Source organism: Euprymna scolopes, chromosome 24 (genome assembly GCF_053919585.1).
Source record: "Euprymna scolopes isolate OS-2025 chromosome 24, ASM5391958v1, whole genome shotgun sequence".
NCBI lineage: Eukaryota > Metazoa > Mollusca > Cephalopoda > Sepiida > Sepiolidae > Euprymna > Euprymna scolopes.
The window spans coordinates 78,142,212-78,162,478 of record NC_136505.1 but is presented as its reverse complement, the minus strand read 5'-3'; the positions used below and the strand labels follow the sequence as shown (position 1 = coordinate 78,162,478).

Genomic DNA, 20,267 nt, shown 5'->3' with positions numbered 1-20,267 from the left:
TTCTGTAAAGAAAATAAGTAATTAAATTATTTACAAAAAAAAAAAAAGAAAAAAATGCTAGGCTAAGATCAAAATGTAGTAGTTGTTCTGCCTCACCCCTCAAAATATCCAAAACCATGCTCTTAAATCTGTAAATTGCTAAACATTCATGAAAATCTTTAAGTTTTAAGTAGCAAACTGTTATAATTCATTTTTATTAAATTACATTACACATTTAATGGCTTTGTGCTATAAGCTGTTTTGAAAGCAACATTTTGAAACAATTTCTCTAAAGTTAATAAAGCAGTTTAATTTATTGATAAAATGCAAAATTTATGCAAGTAACAAGGATGTAGATTAATCAGAATTGGTTATTAAAATTACAAGATAAAATAGTATTTAAAAAAAAAATCAAATCAGTTTCATAAAAAGAAAACTAAACAATTCATGCTATGAGTAATAGAAGTAATATAAAATAGAGCATCCTCATGAAATTGTCAAGAACTTTGCAAAAAATTCAACCAATAAAGAAGAAGAAAAAATATTATTGCTAAAAACTATAAGAGAAAAAATTATAAAAAATAACAATGTTCAGTGTAAGAGAAAATATAAAAGCATTTCAGTAAGAATTAATAAATGTTCTAACAATACTTTTTGTTTGGAGAAAGAAAAATAAAAGAAACAAGAGAAAATAAAAACAAAAGATAATACAGTTTATTCCTCTTAAACTTTCTTTTCAACTACATAAAGTCCCAGATATAGCAAACAAGACCTCGATTTAAACGTGTGATGATCCATATATAAGGTATGACATGAAATCAATTTCCTGTTTAGTTCAATTCCTCAAAGTAACACCATAGTTGCACAGTGCTGCTACTTTGTCCAGACGAATGCTATCAACAGGTCTTGATAAATCCCTCTCTTTATACACCCAGATGTTAAACTTTGAAATGTGTGCATATTCTGTTGTCAGCACAAATAAATTCAATAATATTTTTATAAGTTTTACTTTTTTGCTGATGTCTTACATGCAAATACAATTAAAGTGATACTTCTTATAAATGGTGATTCCATCATTGTGATACATTTCATAGAACGCTTTTAAAAATAGACTTTTTACAGTATGTCAATATGAAGAAAAAAACTTATGATTAATGCCAATAACCTGCACACTTAAAGATTCTAAAGCAAGTAAGGTGCAAGAGGAAGTATTTAGGCACCAAGGACCAGTTGTTAAATAATAAGACCATCCTTGGCGACTGTATGAAGAGGCAGAGGAATCTAAGCATGGCTTGGATTGATCACTAAAAGGCATATGATAGTGTGCCCCACACATAAATACTGTGGTGCCTTGATTTATATAAAATCTATCTAGTAATCGAGGAGACTATAGTTGTACATATAAAAATGTGGCAAACAACCAAGACGGCATTAATGAAAATTTAAGGAATCTTCTGATGGGATAGCTTTACTCTTCTGCTTGCAATAAGCAAATTACTCAATAAAAGTTGGAATGCCTACAATCTGAGCCAGGGCCTACAACAAAACATAGAATCAAGCACCTACTCTTCATAGATGACCTCAAACTGTATGCCAGCTGAAATGCCGACTTAAGTTAACTCTTGTAGGTCATACATAACTTCTCCAAAGAGATTGGAATGAAGTTTAATTTGGAAAAATGTGCCAAGTGCTCCATCAGAGCTAGGAAGAAAATCCAAATGGTAAACAAAGTTTTATGATGATGATGATGATCAAGGAACTAGAAGAGCAGAAAAATAAAAATATGTTGGCATAGAAAAGAGCAATTTAATTCAGCATGCAAAAATGAGAGAGAAAATTGGCACTGAATATATACACCATGTAAGGAAAATATATAAAATAGAGCTTACAAACAAAAACAAGGTAACTGCCATTAACCAACTAGTCATGCTTGTGATAATATACCGTTTTGGCATTGTTGACTGGCGACAAAGGGACATAAACAGACTGGAAACTAAAATGCTCTCAGTTGGAATGTATGAAATAGTTGATGAATGTCCAAACCAGCTTGAACAAAATAAGAAAATTGAAACAAAAAAAAATTCCTTGTGAAGTTTGCAGATCAGGTGTTGGTAATAATTTTATTTTGCACAGGCTGATATCACTGGGTTCACAGGAGATGCAGTGTGCTGTAAGGAAGATAACTCCCTACTGAAAGTTATCTTTGTATGGTGTGCAGATATTGCTTGTCCAAATAAAGACAGGCCCTGCACTGACTTCTGTGGATGGTCTACAGATGTTGTGGACTCATTTTGCTGTCTTGGTGATATGATCTGTGCTAGTGGGGGATGTGAATCAAGTTCTATTTCGTGTATATTGACTGCATTAAGCAACTTTTGTGAGCTACTTCTCACCTAAATTTGTTGTCAACTCTTGTTACTTTACAACAGCTATGTTTGTCGTGCCAGGTTACATGAGAATGAACACTGGGCTCTCACAAGCATGGTCTTTCTGAGGATGCAAAGGAATGATGTGGCTATGGCTCAATGGATTTATGGCAGATACCTTGACTCTCCGCTATCATGGCTGAAGGTATCTATACCGGAATCAGCTCTGCATTGCAATCATATACAGTGATATGAACCTGTTGAACAAACAGATGGTCACACATTCCAATTGATAAGTGAGTAAAAGGTAGATTGACTAAAAGATGACTTCATGTAATGGCACATTGAAACCAACATATGTTGCAATAGTTAACATGCAACCCACATTAGATGTGAAAGAGATATGTTAATGATGCAATTTTGAACTTATATTTAAGAACAAAATTGATAAGAAAATGTTAAGATTTTGTAATCAGAAAAAAACATTTATATTTGGAAAATAGATATTTAAATAGTCTTTTTCTGCCAGAATTTAACAAGTATATTAACAGACTTTCTGGTTCAACTATTAATAGTTCTCATATGAACCACACAAGTTTATACACACAAAACAAATAGTATCAGGTACAATTTAAAGGGATGTTGATCATATGATTGTTCCTTTGTAGATCAAGTGATCTTCACCCACATCAAACTTTTAGAGTCATATTGTTTAAAACTTGTGATTCATGAATGTGTTACCAAATAAGTTTTCCTTAGTTCTTTGTGCCTCATTTTCATATTGTTCTGCTATTAAAATTATTGTGTTTTATGAAATGCTATATGACATTTCTGAATTTTTGAGAGTATGGTTATTCGTATTATTTGGATTCATTGGACTACTGTTCTCATTTTGAGTGATTTTCACGTTTCAGTCGATGTAACCTCTAACCTTCAAGTGTATCTTGTCAAACTCGGGAATGTTTCTGTCAAACTTGAGAATTTGGATGGAATTTCAAGCGGAACCGTTTATTTACTTCACGAGGGTAGCGTGCTTTTGTTCCATCAACTATGACTGGATAGAGGTCCTAAGTAATTCGCAATTGTATTTTTCGATTGCCCACACTGAGGACTGAACCTTCAACCTTCAGGATAATATCACTTTTTACAATTGATTTTTCCACTGTGCCACAGGTCATTGTGGACAATTCTAGTATGAATTTTAGGAGCCTTAAACCTATTTTTATTTCTAGTTGTAAATATCACTATTAGTAATTATATATATATATATATATATATATATATATATATATATATATATATATGTGTGTGTTTTTTACTTATTACTTGTAATATTATCTAGTGTTTATAATTACTGGTTCCCATATCATTAAATTCTATACTAGGTCTACTTAGTAATTCCCCAGAATATATGCTACTTCTTCAAGTCATCTTACTCTCAACTGTTCTTTTCTGTCTATAATTTTTACTTCATACCATAATGGTAGATGGTTTCCCTTTTCCGTCCAGATAGGGTCAGTTATATCTGACTTTTCAGTCTCTCCATGTATTATGGCTTTTCGATGTTCTTCTACCTGTACTTTCAGTGGATGACACGTTTCACTTTTGTATAGTTTTCCACATTTACATGGGATTTCATATACAAAGTTCTTAGTCATGATTTTTTCTGTAGGGGCTTGACTCTCACAAGCTGTTTCCGGAGAGTTGAATCACTCGTGAATACTGTCCTGATGTCATATGGATTACATATTCGTTGAAGTTTTTCAGACAAGTGCTTCATATATGGTATAGAAACTGTGGTGAGTTTCTGAGTGGTCTCCTTTTGTGTCTAGTTCCGATTTCTTGGAGCTGATGTCATGCTCTCTGGATAGTTGTTTCGGTGGTAGGTTTCTCTTAAACTGTCCATCTCCTCTTGATATGCACTGCTGTTACGTTTTTTTTTGTTTTTTTTTTACATAGGCGTCACCACTTATCAAGGCCGATAGGCCACTCAAGGATAAGGTTTAAAGAGTGTAGAGTAGTCAAAAGGACAATATAGTAATCGATAGTAATGGAAGTTCGGTAAATTTGTTAACTTAAGTGGAACAGCTCATCAGAAACTTGTTCACGTTGGACTTGAAGACAACCATATTATAGACAGTTGGAAAGCAGGAAAACGGAAGACAATTCCACAGGCGTGCAGTTCTAAGAAAGAAGCTTTGATCATGGAATCTATGTTTAGGTTTAGGTACAGATAAAGAGTGGGGAAAATTATTGATAATGTTTTCAGCTAGTCTAGTGTTTCTTGTGAAAGTTTGGCGAGGGGGGACCATAGATTGAAGCTCAGTTGAACACTTTCCATGAAAATAACGATAAAGCAGAGACAAACTCGCAACATCTCTTCTGTGAGATAGAGGTTGCAGCGAAGAGAAAAGGACATCTCCCACCAGGCCACGAAGTCTATTTTGAACCCTATCAAGGCAGGACAAGTCTTTTCTAGCAGCTCCTGCCCATATGTGGCAACAGTATTCCATCCTTGGACGTATCTGGCTCTTATATAGATAGAGAATTGCATCAGCGGTGAGATATCTACATATTGCTTTTGCTCAGTGTTGTAAGCAACGGACGATTCCTTTCTTTACATTATATGGATGGTGGGAGTTGAAGTTTAGGTACTGTCCAGTTAAAGTTAGCTTTTGATATACAAATGACAAACCCCTGACCAGTGCATGTTATCGACACATCTAGGAACAATAATTTATTATGTCCTTTTTCCATTGGACAACAGATCGAGTTCACATGGTCTAGTAATGTTTCAACATCTTCCTGATGGGGCCAGAGAATGAATGTGTCCTCTACATATCGCAGCCACATTTTTGCTTTAGTGGTGTTGATCCTAATGCCATTTCCTTAAAAGTATTCTATGTACTGAGGACAAATATAATCTCACACGTTAATATATAGTTATAAATAGTGATATTTACAACTAGAAATAAAAATAGGTTTAAGGCTCCTAAAATTCATACTAGAATTATTCACAAGAACCATGTGGTTAGAGTATTTGGGAAAATCAATTGTAAAAAGTTATATTTTCCTAAAGGTTAATGGTTTAATTCTCAATAATACGAAATGCTATATATTTTTTCTCAATCTTTTGGTATCTTCTTCCATATAGTGCTAATGTATAAGATACTCTGATGCTAAAATTATAGTCGTAGTTATTGACAAACATTATTTTATCTCACTGTGGCTGCAACCGAAAAATACAATTGTGAATTACTTAGGACATCTATCCAGTCATGGCTGATGGAACAAGAGCATGCTTCTCCCGTGAAGTAAATAAAGGGTTCTGCTCAAAATTCTGCCAAATTCCCGAGTTCGACAGAAACATTCTCAATACACTTGAAAAAAGTCAGAGGTTACATCGACTGAAACATTGTGAAAATCACACTCAAGATGAGAACAACAGTTGAATGAATTCAAATAATACGAAATGCTATATATTTTTTCCTAATCTTTTGGTATCTTCTTCCATATAGTGCTAATGTATAAGATACTCTGATGCTAACATTATAGTCGTAGTTATTGACAAACATTATTTTATCTCACTGTGGCTGCAGTAGCTCTGAATGTGTTTGAAGCTTATAATGTAAGATTATTGCTAGTGTGTTTAATATTTAAATCTCATTTAATTAAACAGACAAAATATTACAATTTACAGATCTTGAATTTGGGTCTGTTAAATTTATTTTTGCTGTTAAGCTCTAAAAACTTGCAATTTTCATATCTGCTTTGCTTGGCTGATACACATCCAATTTCTTGTACTGACAAATGAACAGTTTTGCTGTAAAACATCCAACCTTCCAGCCAATCAGAAGTCGCTAATCTTCCCACAAAAAAGACAACTTATTTTGGTTATCAGTTAACAATTTACTTATATAATTTTTAATATTGCTATCATGCTTTACAAATGCTGAAGGATCATATTTAAAATGTAGCAAGAAGTAGCATTGATTGGTGACAAATACCTAGAATTAAATATACCAAACAAAAAGTAGAGATGAGCAACTTATGAGAATGGACTTTATGAATTTCAATCTTTTACAATGAATTAAAATAATGTAATGGTTTTGTTTTAAGTTAAATTTGAATATATTAATGTGATCCAATACAACTCAGAAATCAGAAAAAGCACAAAAGAAAAAATACATTTTTATTATTTTAAAAACAATTAAAAATATTTTAAACATGTGGCTAGAAAGCTGCAAATCTAACATGAATTTTAATGGTTTTTAAGATAGGCATTAAACAGACTTTAATAGTATTATTAATGTTGCAAAGATGAATTCATTTTGTGAATTCAATAATTTGAGAATTTAAAAAGATCTTACCTCCTTGACATGATCAAGAAACCATTCCTTAGCAGAGTTAGCATTTGTAATTGTTTCCTGGGTTGTGAAGGTCTTAAAAAAAAAAAAAAAAAAAAAAAAAATTTCGCATATATTTTTCTTTAAAATTTTTGGATTGCTTAATTTTCTTATTACTAAGTAATCATCAGTCAAAATGATGAGTTAAAGACGACTCATCCAGAAATGGAGCTTATTCTTTTGATCTTGCAAAATATTTCAACACTCATATGCATAGTAAATATGCAGTCATATAGAGAATGTTTTGCTAAACAATTCTAATGAAGAATTAAGTTTTCAAGATACTTAAAAGATGACAACTAACTATTTTTGGAGAAAAGTGCATTCAAAATAACAATGGAGTGTTAGCAATAATACAAGTGGGATGCTTAGAAATGCAACTATGAGAAATTGTTGACTACTGAATTTTCATAGAATTATAAAGACCTAGAAGTTGTTGAATCTGGTCCATTTATAAGAATAAAAAAATTGGTGTGGAAAACAATGAGCAAGTCGAATAAAATTAAGATTGGAGGATTCTCAAGTATTGTAGAAATGTTGAAAACAGCAAATGAAATTTGCATTAAGATTATCAAACTTGATAAATCAGATCATAAAATAATTTTTCCTGAAAGATTGGTGACTTAGTACTATTGTAAATTGTTACAAGGATAAAAGGAAAGTACTTGATAGAGGTAATTACAGAGGTTTTAGATATCACTCAAACATGACAGACCTAACTAAGAAAACAATCTTTATGCAAAATTGGATTTGTCTAGGGTGATATATCAATTTCAATGCTTCTCTAACAATTCTATGCCTTTTTGTTCTTTTTGTAGAGTAACAGAAACTACCTTAAAATATGCTTCATTTTCTGATATCACAAAGTTTTATGTATTGTCTCATCGCATTCCTCACTGCAATGCCACCAACTAAGTCAATAGAGATTGTCATGTCTTTCACATATTGAACTTCCCATCATCAAATAAAATCTCCTCTTCCTACACTTATGTTTCTTCCATTTGATCATCGGTCAAGGTTTCCTTTTACATAATTTCACCCTTTCATCTCATACTAGCAGGGCTACCCAGCATTGCTGGCCCATATAAAAAAATAGAAAACAAAGTTGCGTTTGACTACGCTTACTAAATTATTTTTGTTTTAATTTAATTATTTCTATTGTGCAATAATTTATATCAGTTTGAAAAAAAAAAAAAAAATCCACTGATGTCGGCCCACTGCTACGAATTTGAAATAGAGACATGTAAGGGAGTAAAAAAGTTTTAAACAGTTATGATTAAAAAAGAATACTTGTGATTTACGTAAGTAATATTCATGCATTTGTTAGTAATCTGATCTTTAAATCAACCCTCAGCTAAATTAATCACCGATAAAAAAAAGTTGAAATAAGAAAAAAGATTTTTGTTTTAATTTAATCCCTTTAATTATTTGTTTTGAGCCAAGTAAATAATACAAAGTACAAAACAAAAAATGCAAAATAAATGTTTTCAAAAATATGTTAAAAACACAAAACGTCTGCCATAAGATGAAGATGAACATGAAACTAATAGTCCTTAGATAACCCTCTAACCGATTCAGCCATGGCAACAGTCATCATAGCATTGCAGATTTATGTACTTAACATATGCGAGAGATGAAGCGGTTCATGCATGCGCAGATGTTGAAATCATTTAGAATGAGATTTTATGTAACCAGGGTAGAGTATTACTTACATAAATCATATTCTGCGGTTATGAAGATGGAAAAAAATGAATATTTTGTTCTAAATTTCATATACTATGTGTCAGAGACCCTTTCCTTTACGACAATACTGGATCTTTCTTATTCGCTTTGGATTTCGAAAGTTTTAGTGAGATATACAAACATACATTCACACTAACACACATCTCTCCTTCATATAATAAATAGTATAACTATAATATGCATATTATTTATCTAATAAGATGGACATACTCCTCATCTCAATCTTCATGTTGGTGCAATTCTACAGTCATTGCATTACCTTCCAGAACTCACCGTTATCCAGAGAGTTAGTCACTCATTACATATCTAGAATATGTCAAGCTATTCCATGTACATAAATATTCTGTGATTGCATACCAGCCATCATGTTCAACTGTCTGCAAAGGCCATTCAGCTTTACCTGCACTTAATTTAACCAGGTTGTCTTGTCCACTTCATTTTCAAGGATGACTAGCGGATTTCCTACACTTGTACTGGAATACTGCTTGTTATAGTATAGAATTTTCTTCTACTCAAAACAAGAAATGTTCTCACATGATTTGTTGGGCATTTTATGTCTTTGTTCTCATGCACTTTCAAAATGTGTCCACATACATTCTTTAAATGAAACTGAATTTCTGCAAGCAGTGGAAATAAATTTTAAAAAAATACAAAAGAATTCATTTTTGAACCTTGCAAACATGAAATATTAAATTCTATTAATTTGATCGGAAAAAATGAGAAATATTTTGAAATATATCAGTAACAACATTTTGTGTAAAAATCCTTCAAAATAAAAAAAAAAAATAAAAAATTACATTCTACCTGAGAAAAAGATGAAAAACAAAGCCAAAACGAATACGCAACAAATACTTTCATTAGAAGAAGAGATTCCACTCATTTAACACATCCTCATCTAGCAATAGATGCTTTATTTAAACATTTTGTCTTTCACATTGTGTGGAAGAATTTGATTTTTTATGTGTTTTCTCAGTGATTAACACAGATTAAAAATATTCTTTGTATTTATTTTTTAGTTATTTGGCATATTTTTGAAATATTTGCAATTAAATATACATCTCCCCTGGAAATTTTTTTTATGTTGCTATCAATTTTAAAAGAGAGCATTCTTAATTTAAATTCCATATTACTCTTCTTCTGTTTTGAAGGTTACTATAAGAAAATTAAATTTGTCTGAAAATGAATAAATTTCATACAATATATATGAGCCAAAAGATTAAATCCAATAAAAATAAATAATCTAAATTAGTTATGTTTGAATAAAGCCAAACTAGCGTTTTTGACACCTCATCTTTCTAATAAAGGCATGGTATCTGTCCATTTTTTCTTTAGTCAATTCACTGTTTGGGAGATAATATCAGCACATACTCAAAGAAAATTGGTTAACTGTTGTTGAGCCATTTTATGCGATAATGGTAATTATACAATAAGTTTATAGGACATATATATTTTGTAAACAAATAGTCTGTAAATGATAGTTTCTAGATGGGATCCTGACAAAGACTACCCATCTGCCAAACTCCTCAAAGCTTCCAAATTGGAGGTTACAATAGCAAATGCACCTGAAAGTCATATCCTAAAAGTTTGAGAGGGAAGGAGTGCTTTAGCAATTAAATAGAGCAGGAAGAAAAAAAGGTATAAAAAGGGAAAAGATTAATTTTGGGGTGGTGGATAGAGACAAACACTTTGCCCAAGTGTTTCTGGGCTAGTTTAGTGTTGTTTCTAGAACAAATTCTATTTAACCCATTTATGAGACCCTAACATGAACCACTACTCCTACTCAAAGTAGACCTGATCATACAAAGTACCTACCTTTGATGCAATAATAAACAAAGTCGTTTCAGGATCCAATTTCTTCAGCGTTTTAGCCAAATGCGTACCATCGATATTCGAGACAAAGTGGACATTAGGACCAATTTGAAATGGTTGAAGAGCTTCAGTAACCATTAAAGGACCCTAGTAATAAAAATTTACATTAATTTGAAAAATTAAAAAGATTGTTGAAAAAATGCAAAGATTGTGTTTTTAAAAAAAAATGTTTTCTTTTTTTGCCCCACAAAGTTGGTTTTTAATGTGGGAGGAAAAACCAGATCGCCAAAAAGAGGCACTCTGACACAGTGGGCCCAGATGGCCAATGTTTGGAAATAGAGGTGAAGCATCATCACAAATGACTTTTATTAGACTTTTTCAAGACTTTTGAGGCATATTTTAACTGATATTTGTCTCTGAAAACAGTTTTGGGACAAAATTGACCTATTTTGGTTGTGTTGCAAAATGTCGCGAATCTACCGGAATTTACTAAATTCAGAGAAATATTAAAATAGGCATTATTTAAGTTTGGATTGACATAGGAAAGTGGTTGAGGGCTCGTTAGAAACATATGGCCAAGGAGAACGTAATGGAAGCATGAAAATTCATGTTGGGTCAATATATCAGTTTATATGTTGGTTTTTGTAAAGTAATGAATTGGTCTAAAAGTGTGTATTTCTGTTGAAAATTGCACAGGTAACAATAAAAACATTACAGAAAAATGCTCAGGTATCTTGGGTGTCTTATTTAATTTTATCATAACACCATATAAAGATAAAGATAAAATATAAATCAATCAAAAAAATTGTCTTCAATGAGGCATGTGTACCAAGCCAAACAACCGATTATGTGAACGTGTGGTATGGTCAGTACCGCCACATTCCGTACAGAACTTTCTTGGCTGACTTTGTGTACTGAAATTATGAATGACAGGATCTGATCTTTCCAGCAGCCTTGCCATCAAATCGATTATTTGGTTCACTGGATCAGTTTTTCTCAACAAAAACTGAAGGTAGTTACGAATGTCTTTGTTGTTTGATTTCAGGCATTCTTCTGACAAACTGCCCAGACCATGACCATCATTCAAACTCATGAGTTCTGCAGAATGATGAAGGGTCCCATGCAAGGTATGGTTCATCTTGACCCAAGGAAAACTGTCGCATAAATTAAAAGTGGTTAACTTACAAAGTTCTTTAAATTTCACCAGGTTTACTTTGCGTGAAGATGACAACTGAAAGAACTGTTGGAGCTGACAAAAGAGTAAAAGATTGTCTCGATGCTTCACATTCACCAACTTTTCAACTGTATCAATGACCTCCTCTGAGAAGAAGCGACGACCTTGAGGATCATTGGTTGAGGTCCCACCTTTGCCACCAGCACTGTTGACTGTGTCAAGGTACAGACCGGTGTCTGTGTAGATGGCTTCAAGAACACAATCCTTTGCCTGATGAATAGGTTCCTCTCGAAGGTCAGACATCTCAACCCACTGTTGATAGTCGGCATGACAATGATACAGTACCTTCAGAAACCAAGTTGTTCTATTGATATATGAATGTGTAACGGTGATGCTTGATTGATCCGATGTTGTGGTGGGCTTTTCGGTGAGTCCTTGATGAGTCTCAAAATCTCCACTTTTACTTTTGATTTCTCCATCCTCGTCAACGAGTTTATTGTACAATGAAAAAGTATCGCTTGCAGTTCTGTTAATAGGAAAGCCGTCTTCAACTTTCTTTCTGTCCATCCAATCTGCTACTTTAGTCTTGCAAAGGATACAATCAGCACCTCCCAAGCCTGAGATAATCTTCTTAAACTTTAGATCCTTCATCGTGTCGTGTACGATCACTGTGACATTGTATTCTTTATCATTAACAGTGGCACACATTCCTTTCACTGAAAAATCGGCTCGAGCTTTATCTGTGGTAGGAATGACCATACTAAAAAGGTCTTCATCAGTCCCTTTCTGCTGGATGATGGATGAGAAACAGTGACTGTAGTGTTCTGCAGTTGTTTGGTGTGTGATTTTGCCATAAACAGACAGTGGAGCCATCCTTGAATTGTCAGAGTAGTTTAAGTGAGGGGATGCCATATTGAAACATGTTCTCAGCTACATCTGCCATGCTTGTAGAGTTCCACACAACTTGTTGACCAGCACCATTACCTCCATCCTTAAACACCATTTCAAGAACACTACCATCACCATCTTATTCCTCCAAATCTTCCTTAGGAATCAAAGATATAACTGACTCGATTATCATCTTCACCAACTCCTTATATTGGACATGCACTCCTCTGTCATCAAGCACTGGGGAGATCACAGGCCTGAGCTTCTTTCGTCTTTCCAGTAATTTATTGCTGGTGGTGAAGTAGATATCCTTTGCAGCCATTATGTGCCTCATCTTTCTCTGCTCAGAGTTAACAAGTGCATCAACGAAATCGCTTCATCAATCTCAAAAGAGCGAGTCTGCAACTGATTCAGTGAAGATGTTGTATCCAACTCGAGCAATCTTTTTCTGGGATTAAATGTTCACACGATGGATGAGGTACCCAAGCAACTGGGTCACAGAAAGTTCAGGGAATTCTTGGGTGACAAATCCTTCTATATGGTGGAGAAGAGACTCTGTTCTTACCTTCTGCATCCTTTCACCCAGTGTGACAAAACTTTTTCTCCGTTTCTTTATTGGATCTTCAGGTATTGCACAGCTTCTTTCTATTACACGTGTTTCTTTACAAGCAAGCTTAAGTATATTGTCATTGGATTATTCTGTTTTCTTCTTCAGTCGGAAGAGACATGCCCATGAAGTTTTGAACAGGTCACCAACTTCTTTTTCATCTTTGAGATTGGTTCTTGATGAAATGACGCAAACATTTTGCATATTCAGGACTTTTGTTACTGCTACAAAGTTTTGTCTGAGCAATAATGGCTTCGAAAACCTGGTATTCAGAAACGAGAACAGATTCAGTATCTATCATGCTTGATGCCATCTTTACATTAATAGTAGTCTGAAAAACAAAGCACACCAATGTTATCAAAACAAAACATACACTCACACAATAACAATCATGAAGATGAAAGGCATTTCTGTAAGTCAATATTTTGTGAAATTGCTGAACTTGCTGAATTTAACTAAAAAGAGCAAATTTTTGCATGAAATAAATTTGCAAGAGCAAATTTTTGTCATGAAATAAAATTCAAACGGCTAACACGGTGAACTTGACATATTTGAAATGGGTTTAATCTAAATTTTTCAAAATATATATGGTTTAGTATGTGACTATTAGCGTTTTCAAGGTAACTGAGGGGTAAGATAAAAAAAAAAAAAAAAAAAAAAAAAAAAAAAAATCGGTCCCAATTTTTTGGAAAAAATGCTAAAATTTGATCAAAATTCTTTAGTTTTTTGACAACTGAAGGTCAAATTTCACAACTTTTACTATAACTGTTTTTTGTGAGTAAAAAGTCATTTCATTAACAAATAAGTCAAAACTAATGTTAAATTGACATTGTTCTGTCATTTTCATCACTATTGGTGGCCTATCAATGAACAAAGGTATTTTTCAGATGCTAGGATAATAGCACTGCTTGCTGTGCGACAAACTACTATGTTTTCCAATATTCAAATTATCATTAAAAAAAGTCTAGACATGCTAAGGACTTAATTTTTTTTGTTTGTTCAGAAATTTAATGTAGTTTTAGAATTGGCTAAGTTTTAAGTAAATTGAGAAAGCAAATTTTTGGCCTATTTCCACTTCTGGGCCCACTGTGTCTGGTAAGTTACAAAAATAAATGTATCAGTCATGAAGGATTTCTCCTCCACTAATCGAGACCAAAAAGTGAAGTAAAAAAAAAAAAATGAAATGCAGCATCAGAACAGATACTACACTTTGATTTTTGCCCAAAGGCCAAGAACTCTTTTTTTTTTTTTTTTTTGTTGCAAAGAAAAAATTACCAGATCGGAACCTCCAATACCAATATTGACAACATCAGTGATTGGTTTTCCAGTGTAACCTTTCCATTGTTTCTGGATGACATTTTCAGTAAACTCTCTCATGTGTTTGAGAACAGCTTTAATGCCAGGCATCACCTGTACAAAGAAATTTTAATTTTAGTTTGATCATTGTGTTATTAAATATTGCTCTAATAATCTTTAATTTACAAAATGCTTTCAACTGATATAAACAAATAAAGCTTCTAGCTATAGGTTAATGTAGTTTGCTTGAAGCATTGTTTAATGTGTATATAAAATAAATTTAGGTTTATAAGAGGGAGAAAAATGCAGAAATGTAATGGGTAGACATAATAGTGGAACAAGCTATGTAGTTTCATCTTTATTGAGTAAATACATGCACATGTGTGTATATATACAATTATCATATATATATATATATATATATATATATTTAATGTTTTTGCTTATATCAGGTCATCAGATAGCCTATCCATGATGCAGTATTTCGAGAAATGCCTTCCTTTATCAGAAGTGTTTGATTTTTAGACATGCATGATGGGTCTATTGTAAATTGAGCAAATTCTGCAGAAGTTGGAAGTTAATTTGTTTTAAATGTATAACTTAGTAATATAAGGCTTGTGTTAGTACTCAGTATTATTCACATATATTTAAAAAATATATTTAACTTTATTTATGTCTGTATTTATAAATAATTTTTATTTTTTATTTACTACAGTTCTATTAAGATGGTTAGGAGTTTAATTTTGCTATTAAGGGGAGATAACATTGTACATGGTTAAAGGGGGCATAACTGTTAATGTTTAATTATCTATGTCACTCACACATTCATGTACTGTTTTTTTTTTTTACATGGAGGTCACCACTTATCAAGGCCCGGAAGCCACTCAGGGATAAGGGTTACTGCGTGTACAGTAATCAATGGGATAGTATCGTAGTAATCGTTAGTATTGGAGATTTGATAAAATGTCTTACTTAAGGAGGCAATTCATCAGGAATTTGTTTATGTTGGACTTGAAAACATCCAAGTTGTAGTCAGGTGGGAAACAGGCAAATGGAAGAGAGTTCCACAGGTGTGCACTTCTAAGAAAGAAGCTTTGTTTATGGAATCTACGTTTGGATTTAGGCACAGATATAGAGTGGGGAAAATTACTGACAGTAGTTTCAGCTAGACAGGTGTTTTTCGTGAAAGATTGGTGAGGGAGGACCAGAGATTGGAGCTTGGACGAGCACCTGCCATGGAAATAACGATAAAACAAAGACAGGCTTGCAATGTCTCTTCTGTGGGAGAGAGGTTGCAGGGAGGAGAAAAGGGCATCCCTCATTAAGCCACGAAGTCTATTTTGTACTCTGTCAAGGCAGGATAGGCTGTTTTTTAGCAGCTCCAGCCCAGATGTGGCAGCAGTACTCCATCCTTAGACGTTTATACAGATAGAGAATTGCATCAGTAGTGAGATATCTTCTGGAGCAGTAGAAGGATTCCACCATTTTCCCAGCGACCTGGGCAACAGACTTGATGTACGTGTTCCATTTGAGATCAGAGGTAAAGGTCAAACCCAGAAGCTTGTCAAAACATGGAGCCTCCCCAAGACGAGAGCCATCCATTTCAATTGATACCAGACGGGGATCAGAGCACTGATGATGTAAAGATAACAGCTTGGTTTTAGATGCACTAAAAGTAACCAGCCACCTCTTCCCCCACTGTACCACGCGCTCAAGATCAGAAGAGAGAGAATCAGAGAGAACTTTGTCATTTACGGCCTTTGATATATTGTCATAGATGGTCGTGTCATCAGCATAGATGTCAACGAATGATTTAAGCATGTGTTTTGGGAGATCATTGATGTAGATCAGGAAGAGAGTTGGGCCCAGGATGGATCCCTGACGGACTCCAAAATTAATACTGTGGGCCTCTGATTTCTGCCCATCAACCACTACTCTTATGAGCCTATCAGAGAGAAATGATTTAATAATTGAGAAAAAATTTCCAGTTATACCGTAGCTGGAAATCTTGTGAAGTAGGTCCTTATGCCATACCTTATCAAAGGCCTTTGACAAGAGATTCACTAATACTATGAGATATAAACGTTAGCATATCTGCTGTAGATCTAGCAGAACGGAAACCATATTGCATGTCACTAAGAAGGTTATTTCTGCTGAGGTGGTTGACGACTACTCTATTTAATATAGATTCCAGCAGCTTACTCATGATACACAGGAGACTTATTGGTCTGTACTGAGAGAGAAATGACTTATCACCAGAATTTTTAAATACAGGGCATACTGATAAGGTTTTCCAGGGTGTTGGGAAGCACTTCTCCTTAAGGCAATGCTTAAACAGTTTTGTAAGTATGGGGTAAGTTCTGGTTGAAGCTTTTTCAACACTATAATTGGAATGCCGTCTGGGCCAGTTACTTTACTAGAATCAAGGTTCTTGATTAGCTTGGCGACCTCATGCACAGATATTTGTATGTTGCATAGCGTGTTGTCTGTTATAGGAGGAAATACAGGGAGTTGATGGTCATTGTCACATAGGGTAGAATTAGCTGCAAAGTTCTTGGCAAATAGTTTGGCCTTGTCTGATGCTGATGAGATGACCTCAGGTCCATTGATGATAGTTGGGATAGAACGCACGCTTCTGTTCAGGATCCTGTTTGCAATTTGCCAAAACTGATGGGAACCAAACCGCTGCTCAGCTATTTTGGATTTAACAGACTGAGCATATAGCTCTCTTGCATTTTTTATTACTCTTTTACAATGGTTGCTGGCAGCTTTAATCTCAGTACATCTATTACGTTGGTAGCAATGGAAAAAGTGATTTCTGTGCGCGATGGCAGCAGCACATTCTGGGGAGAACCGTGGCTGGCTGTTAGGTTTTTGTTGAAATTTTTTCGATGGTATGAATCGGTCTATGCCTACAATTCACCATTCGATCAGGTCTGACACTATAGAGGACACATCCTTTTTAAACATGGAATGCAGAGGTAGATCATCTGATCTATAGTATGAATGTATGGAAGCTATACATATATTTGCATACCCGTATGTATATTTAGTTATTCAGTGATTTTCATATTTTTTTAGCATTAGTCCTTTAATATTAGGCATGTTATTAGGTACATTAGTGAACGTTTGTCTAGAATTTTTAATCTAAATTGTTTTATTAAAGTTACTCTTATTTCGATATTTGTTTTTTTTCCTTTTTATTACATTTCATGTATAAGTACACTATTATTTATTTACTTTTGTATACGATCAACTTTATTTGTATTTATTTAAGGTTGTTAAATGTCAATCTCTTCATTTTGTTTATTTTTAGTTTATTACTCACACGTGTGTTTCCTCTATTTATTTATGTGTTAAAAAGGTAAGGCACAGAAAATATATACGTCTCTATTGGCAGAGAATTGTACTGCAATCTTAAGGCGTTATCAGATCTATATATGTACAGTTCCTTTATCAAAAGGAGACCTACTTTGACAGGTGGTACGCAGCCAAGAGTCTGGGTACAGACCACAACAGGCTAAGACTGTTAATGCTGATGGAAGAGTTCAAGCAGTGTGTCCATGACAATCTCAAAGTTTATCTTAACAAGGGACAAGTGGACACAGCATATAACATGGCCACTATCCCAGGCGACACATAAGTGGGTCAAGAACAAGTCGGAGCAATACTAACCCCAGAATGGCGGCTAGTGTTGAGCATGAGATTGATTCAGTGATGACTGTGATTGGTTGATGTATGACCTTAATAACTAATCAAAATTCAAGTAATCAACCAAAATTCTGTATTTTACAAAGATAATGTTTTCTCTTTTAATTGCTGCTGTTACTGGTTTTGTTTGCTCAAAACAGTTTTATCAGTAAAGCATTATCTACGAGAAAAAAAAAATGGATAAAATCTTCTCAATGATTATGCAACATTACTATGACTACAAAAAAAAATAATAAACATGTCTACATAAAAATAGGTCAAATCTATTTTAATTATTGGATTATTTTGGATATTACCTGAACTGATTTTATATATCATTACCATGTAATTAGATGAGTAACCATTGGAAATGCAGAGTGATGCATGTAAAAAGAACCAGTGCCAATTTGAAAATATTAATGTTCAATTAAAGAATGCTGTTCTAATTGTGCTAACTAGATATTGACTGGCGATGACTAATCAAGATTCAGAAGATGGAACACACACGCTTTTCAAATAAACTCGCCTTAAATTCAAATTTACTATACACTACTGATAAGAAGTATTGAAATATTACATTGAAGATGGGGTACCTAATAAATAATACTGTCTGACAAAATATATCTTAGTTATTGTCTATGATGCTCTCACAAAGAAGTGCTAGGGATTATCTACAAAATGAATAATAAAAAAAAACAGTTGTCAGACACTTTCTCCTAGCCATCTGCAGCTTTTGGAGAATATAGACGGACTTACAGACTTAGCAAAGATGAACTTATTTAAAGAGTTATTTTCTGCAAATATATGATAGTTATTATACGTCTAAGGTTTTCTCAATCTTACAACCAAGCTAAGATCCTCATAGAATTTAAATCAGAAGATAGTATGTTACAAGGTTATGTTGTTGCATTGACAGAAAACCATTGTTTACTGAAAAATTATTAGGCTTCAAATAATTTTGTTTCTGCCTCAAAACACTCAACCAGTAACTACTATAAGCTCGTCATTTGTATTATTTCTGGGGCTCAAATTACATTCCTGTTTGGCCTGCCCAATTAAACATGATCATTTTTCTTTGAGTGTGTGTTATGTGAGGGGTAGCATTCTTTTAGTATGTTGGACTGTAAGAATTATCATATGGCTTTAAAAGCATAAGAGAAAATATGTACAGAATTTGAAGCATGCAATTGACTGCTGTAGCATTTTTTTTTCTTGCAGAAATTTGTTTGTAGTAAAGGAACAGAATAGTAGCTTGCAAACAAGTAATATTTTGACAGAAACTTTTTGCTTACATTACATGTGCCATTATTAAGATATTTTAAGCAATTCCAATGTTTTAATTTGTTACTTTCTATATTTTTCTTTCCATTATGTGACAAATGTTGATTATAATGTATACAAGGAATAATATATTGCACACATGTGTACAGCTAGAAAATGATAAAGTGAATATCAAATATTCCTACTTTCCATTACTAAAAGATTGTATTTTTGAATAAAATGCATCATGCAAACTCACATCATTGCCATCCACATTCATTGGTTTGTCAGATCGATTACGCAAGGCAACATGAAAGACTGCTCGACCTTCAGTAAAGTTGATTTTTTCACCATTAAACATGGCATCTCTCATCTCAATAACTTTACGTTCTTTGGCCTGTAATAAAAAAGAAGAATCTTGTTAAGTATCTTAAAACTCAAAATGACAAACAAATAAAAAATATCAAATAGAAAAAAGTTATCAGAATTTTCAATAGCTAAAAAAAAAATTAAACATGCATGTCCACTTTGTGTTCAAATCAAAATACCTAGATCTCTTAATTTTAGGAAATTTTGTGTAATCCTATTATTCTTTGTTTCTTTTGTAAAATCATTCCTCTTCATTAACTAAGTATTAAATGCACATATGATACAGAAACAGTAGGATAAAAAGGAGAAAATCTATTTGATTAGAAGCAATAGTTGTCAAAGGTGTTTTCCTTGTAGATGATTACCTTAAATGAAGGCTGAAGGGGACATTTCTCCTAGTTGTTTAACCACAACCTTACAAACATTCCTGTTACAGCACACATATATGCATATATTGAATACCGAAGGAAGTTTCAACCACTCTTCAGAGGTGGTGTTTTTAATTTGGAGGCAGTGGCACCTTTTCCAGTTAGTCCTAAGAAAAGCATGATGAAGGAATCAGTATAGCCATCAATGACCTGACCATGTGGTAGGTAGTACTTGTGTGAAAAATAATAAATTATACATGCAAATTAATATTATCTATATAGTAGGGGGTTGTATTATTATCATGGACACAG

The 20,267-nt window shown here is 33.4% G+C and overlaps 1 protein-coding gene across 1 annotated transcript in view; it reads right to left on the bottom strand.

Annotated features, from left to right (window-relative positions):
• LOC145246783 (uncharacterized) overlaps window positions 1-19,644 on the bottom strand; it is a 21,465-nt gene extending 1,821 nt beyond the window's left edge. Inside the window, exons 1-4 of the mRNA XM_080108579.1 lie at window positions 19,478-19,644; window positions 14,248-14,382; window positions 10,307-10,450; window positions 6,716-6,787 (exon numbers count right to left, since the gene is read on the bottom strand). Of these exons, the coding sequence (XP_079964705.1) occupies window positions 6,716-6,787; window positions 10,307-10,450; window positions 14,248-14,382; window positions 19,478-19,591 (465 nt within the window). The 5' untranslated portion in view covers window positions 19,592-19,644. The remainder of the gene's footprint in view (window positions 1-6,715; window positions 6,788-10,306; window positions 10,451-14,247; window positions 14,383-19,477) is intronic.
• Window positions 19,645-20,267: the final 623 nt, after the last annotated feature.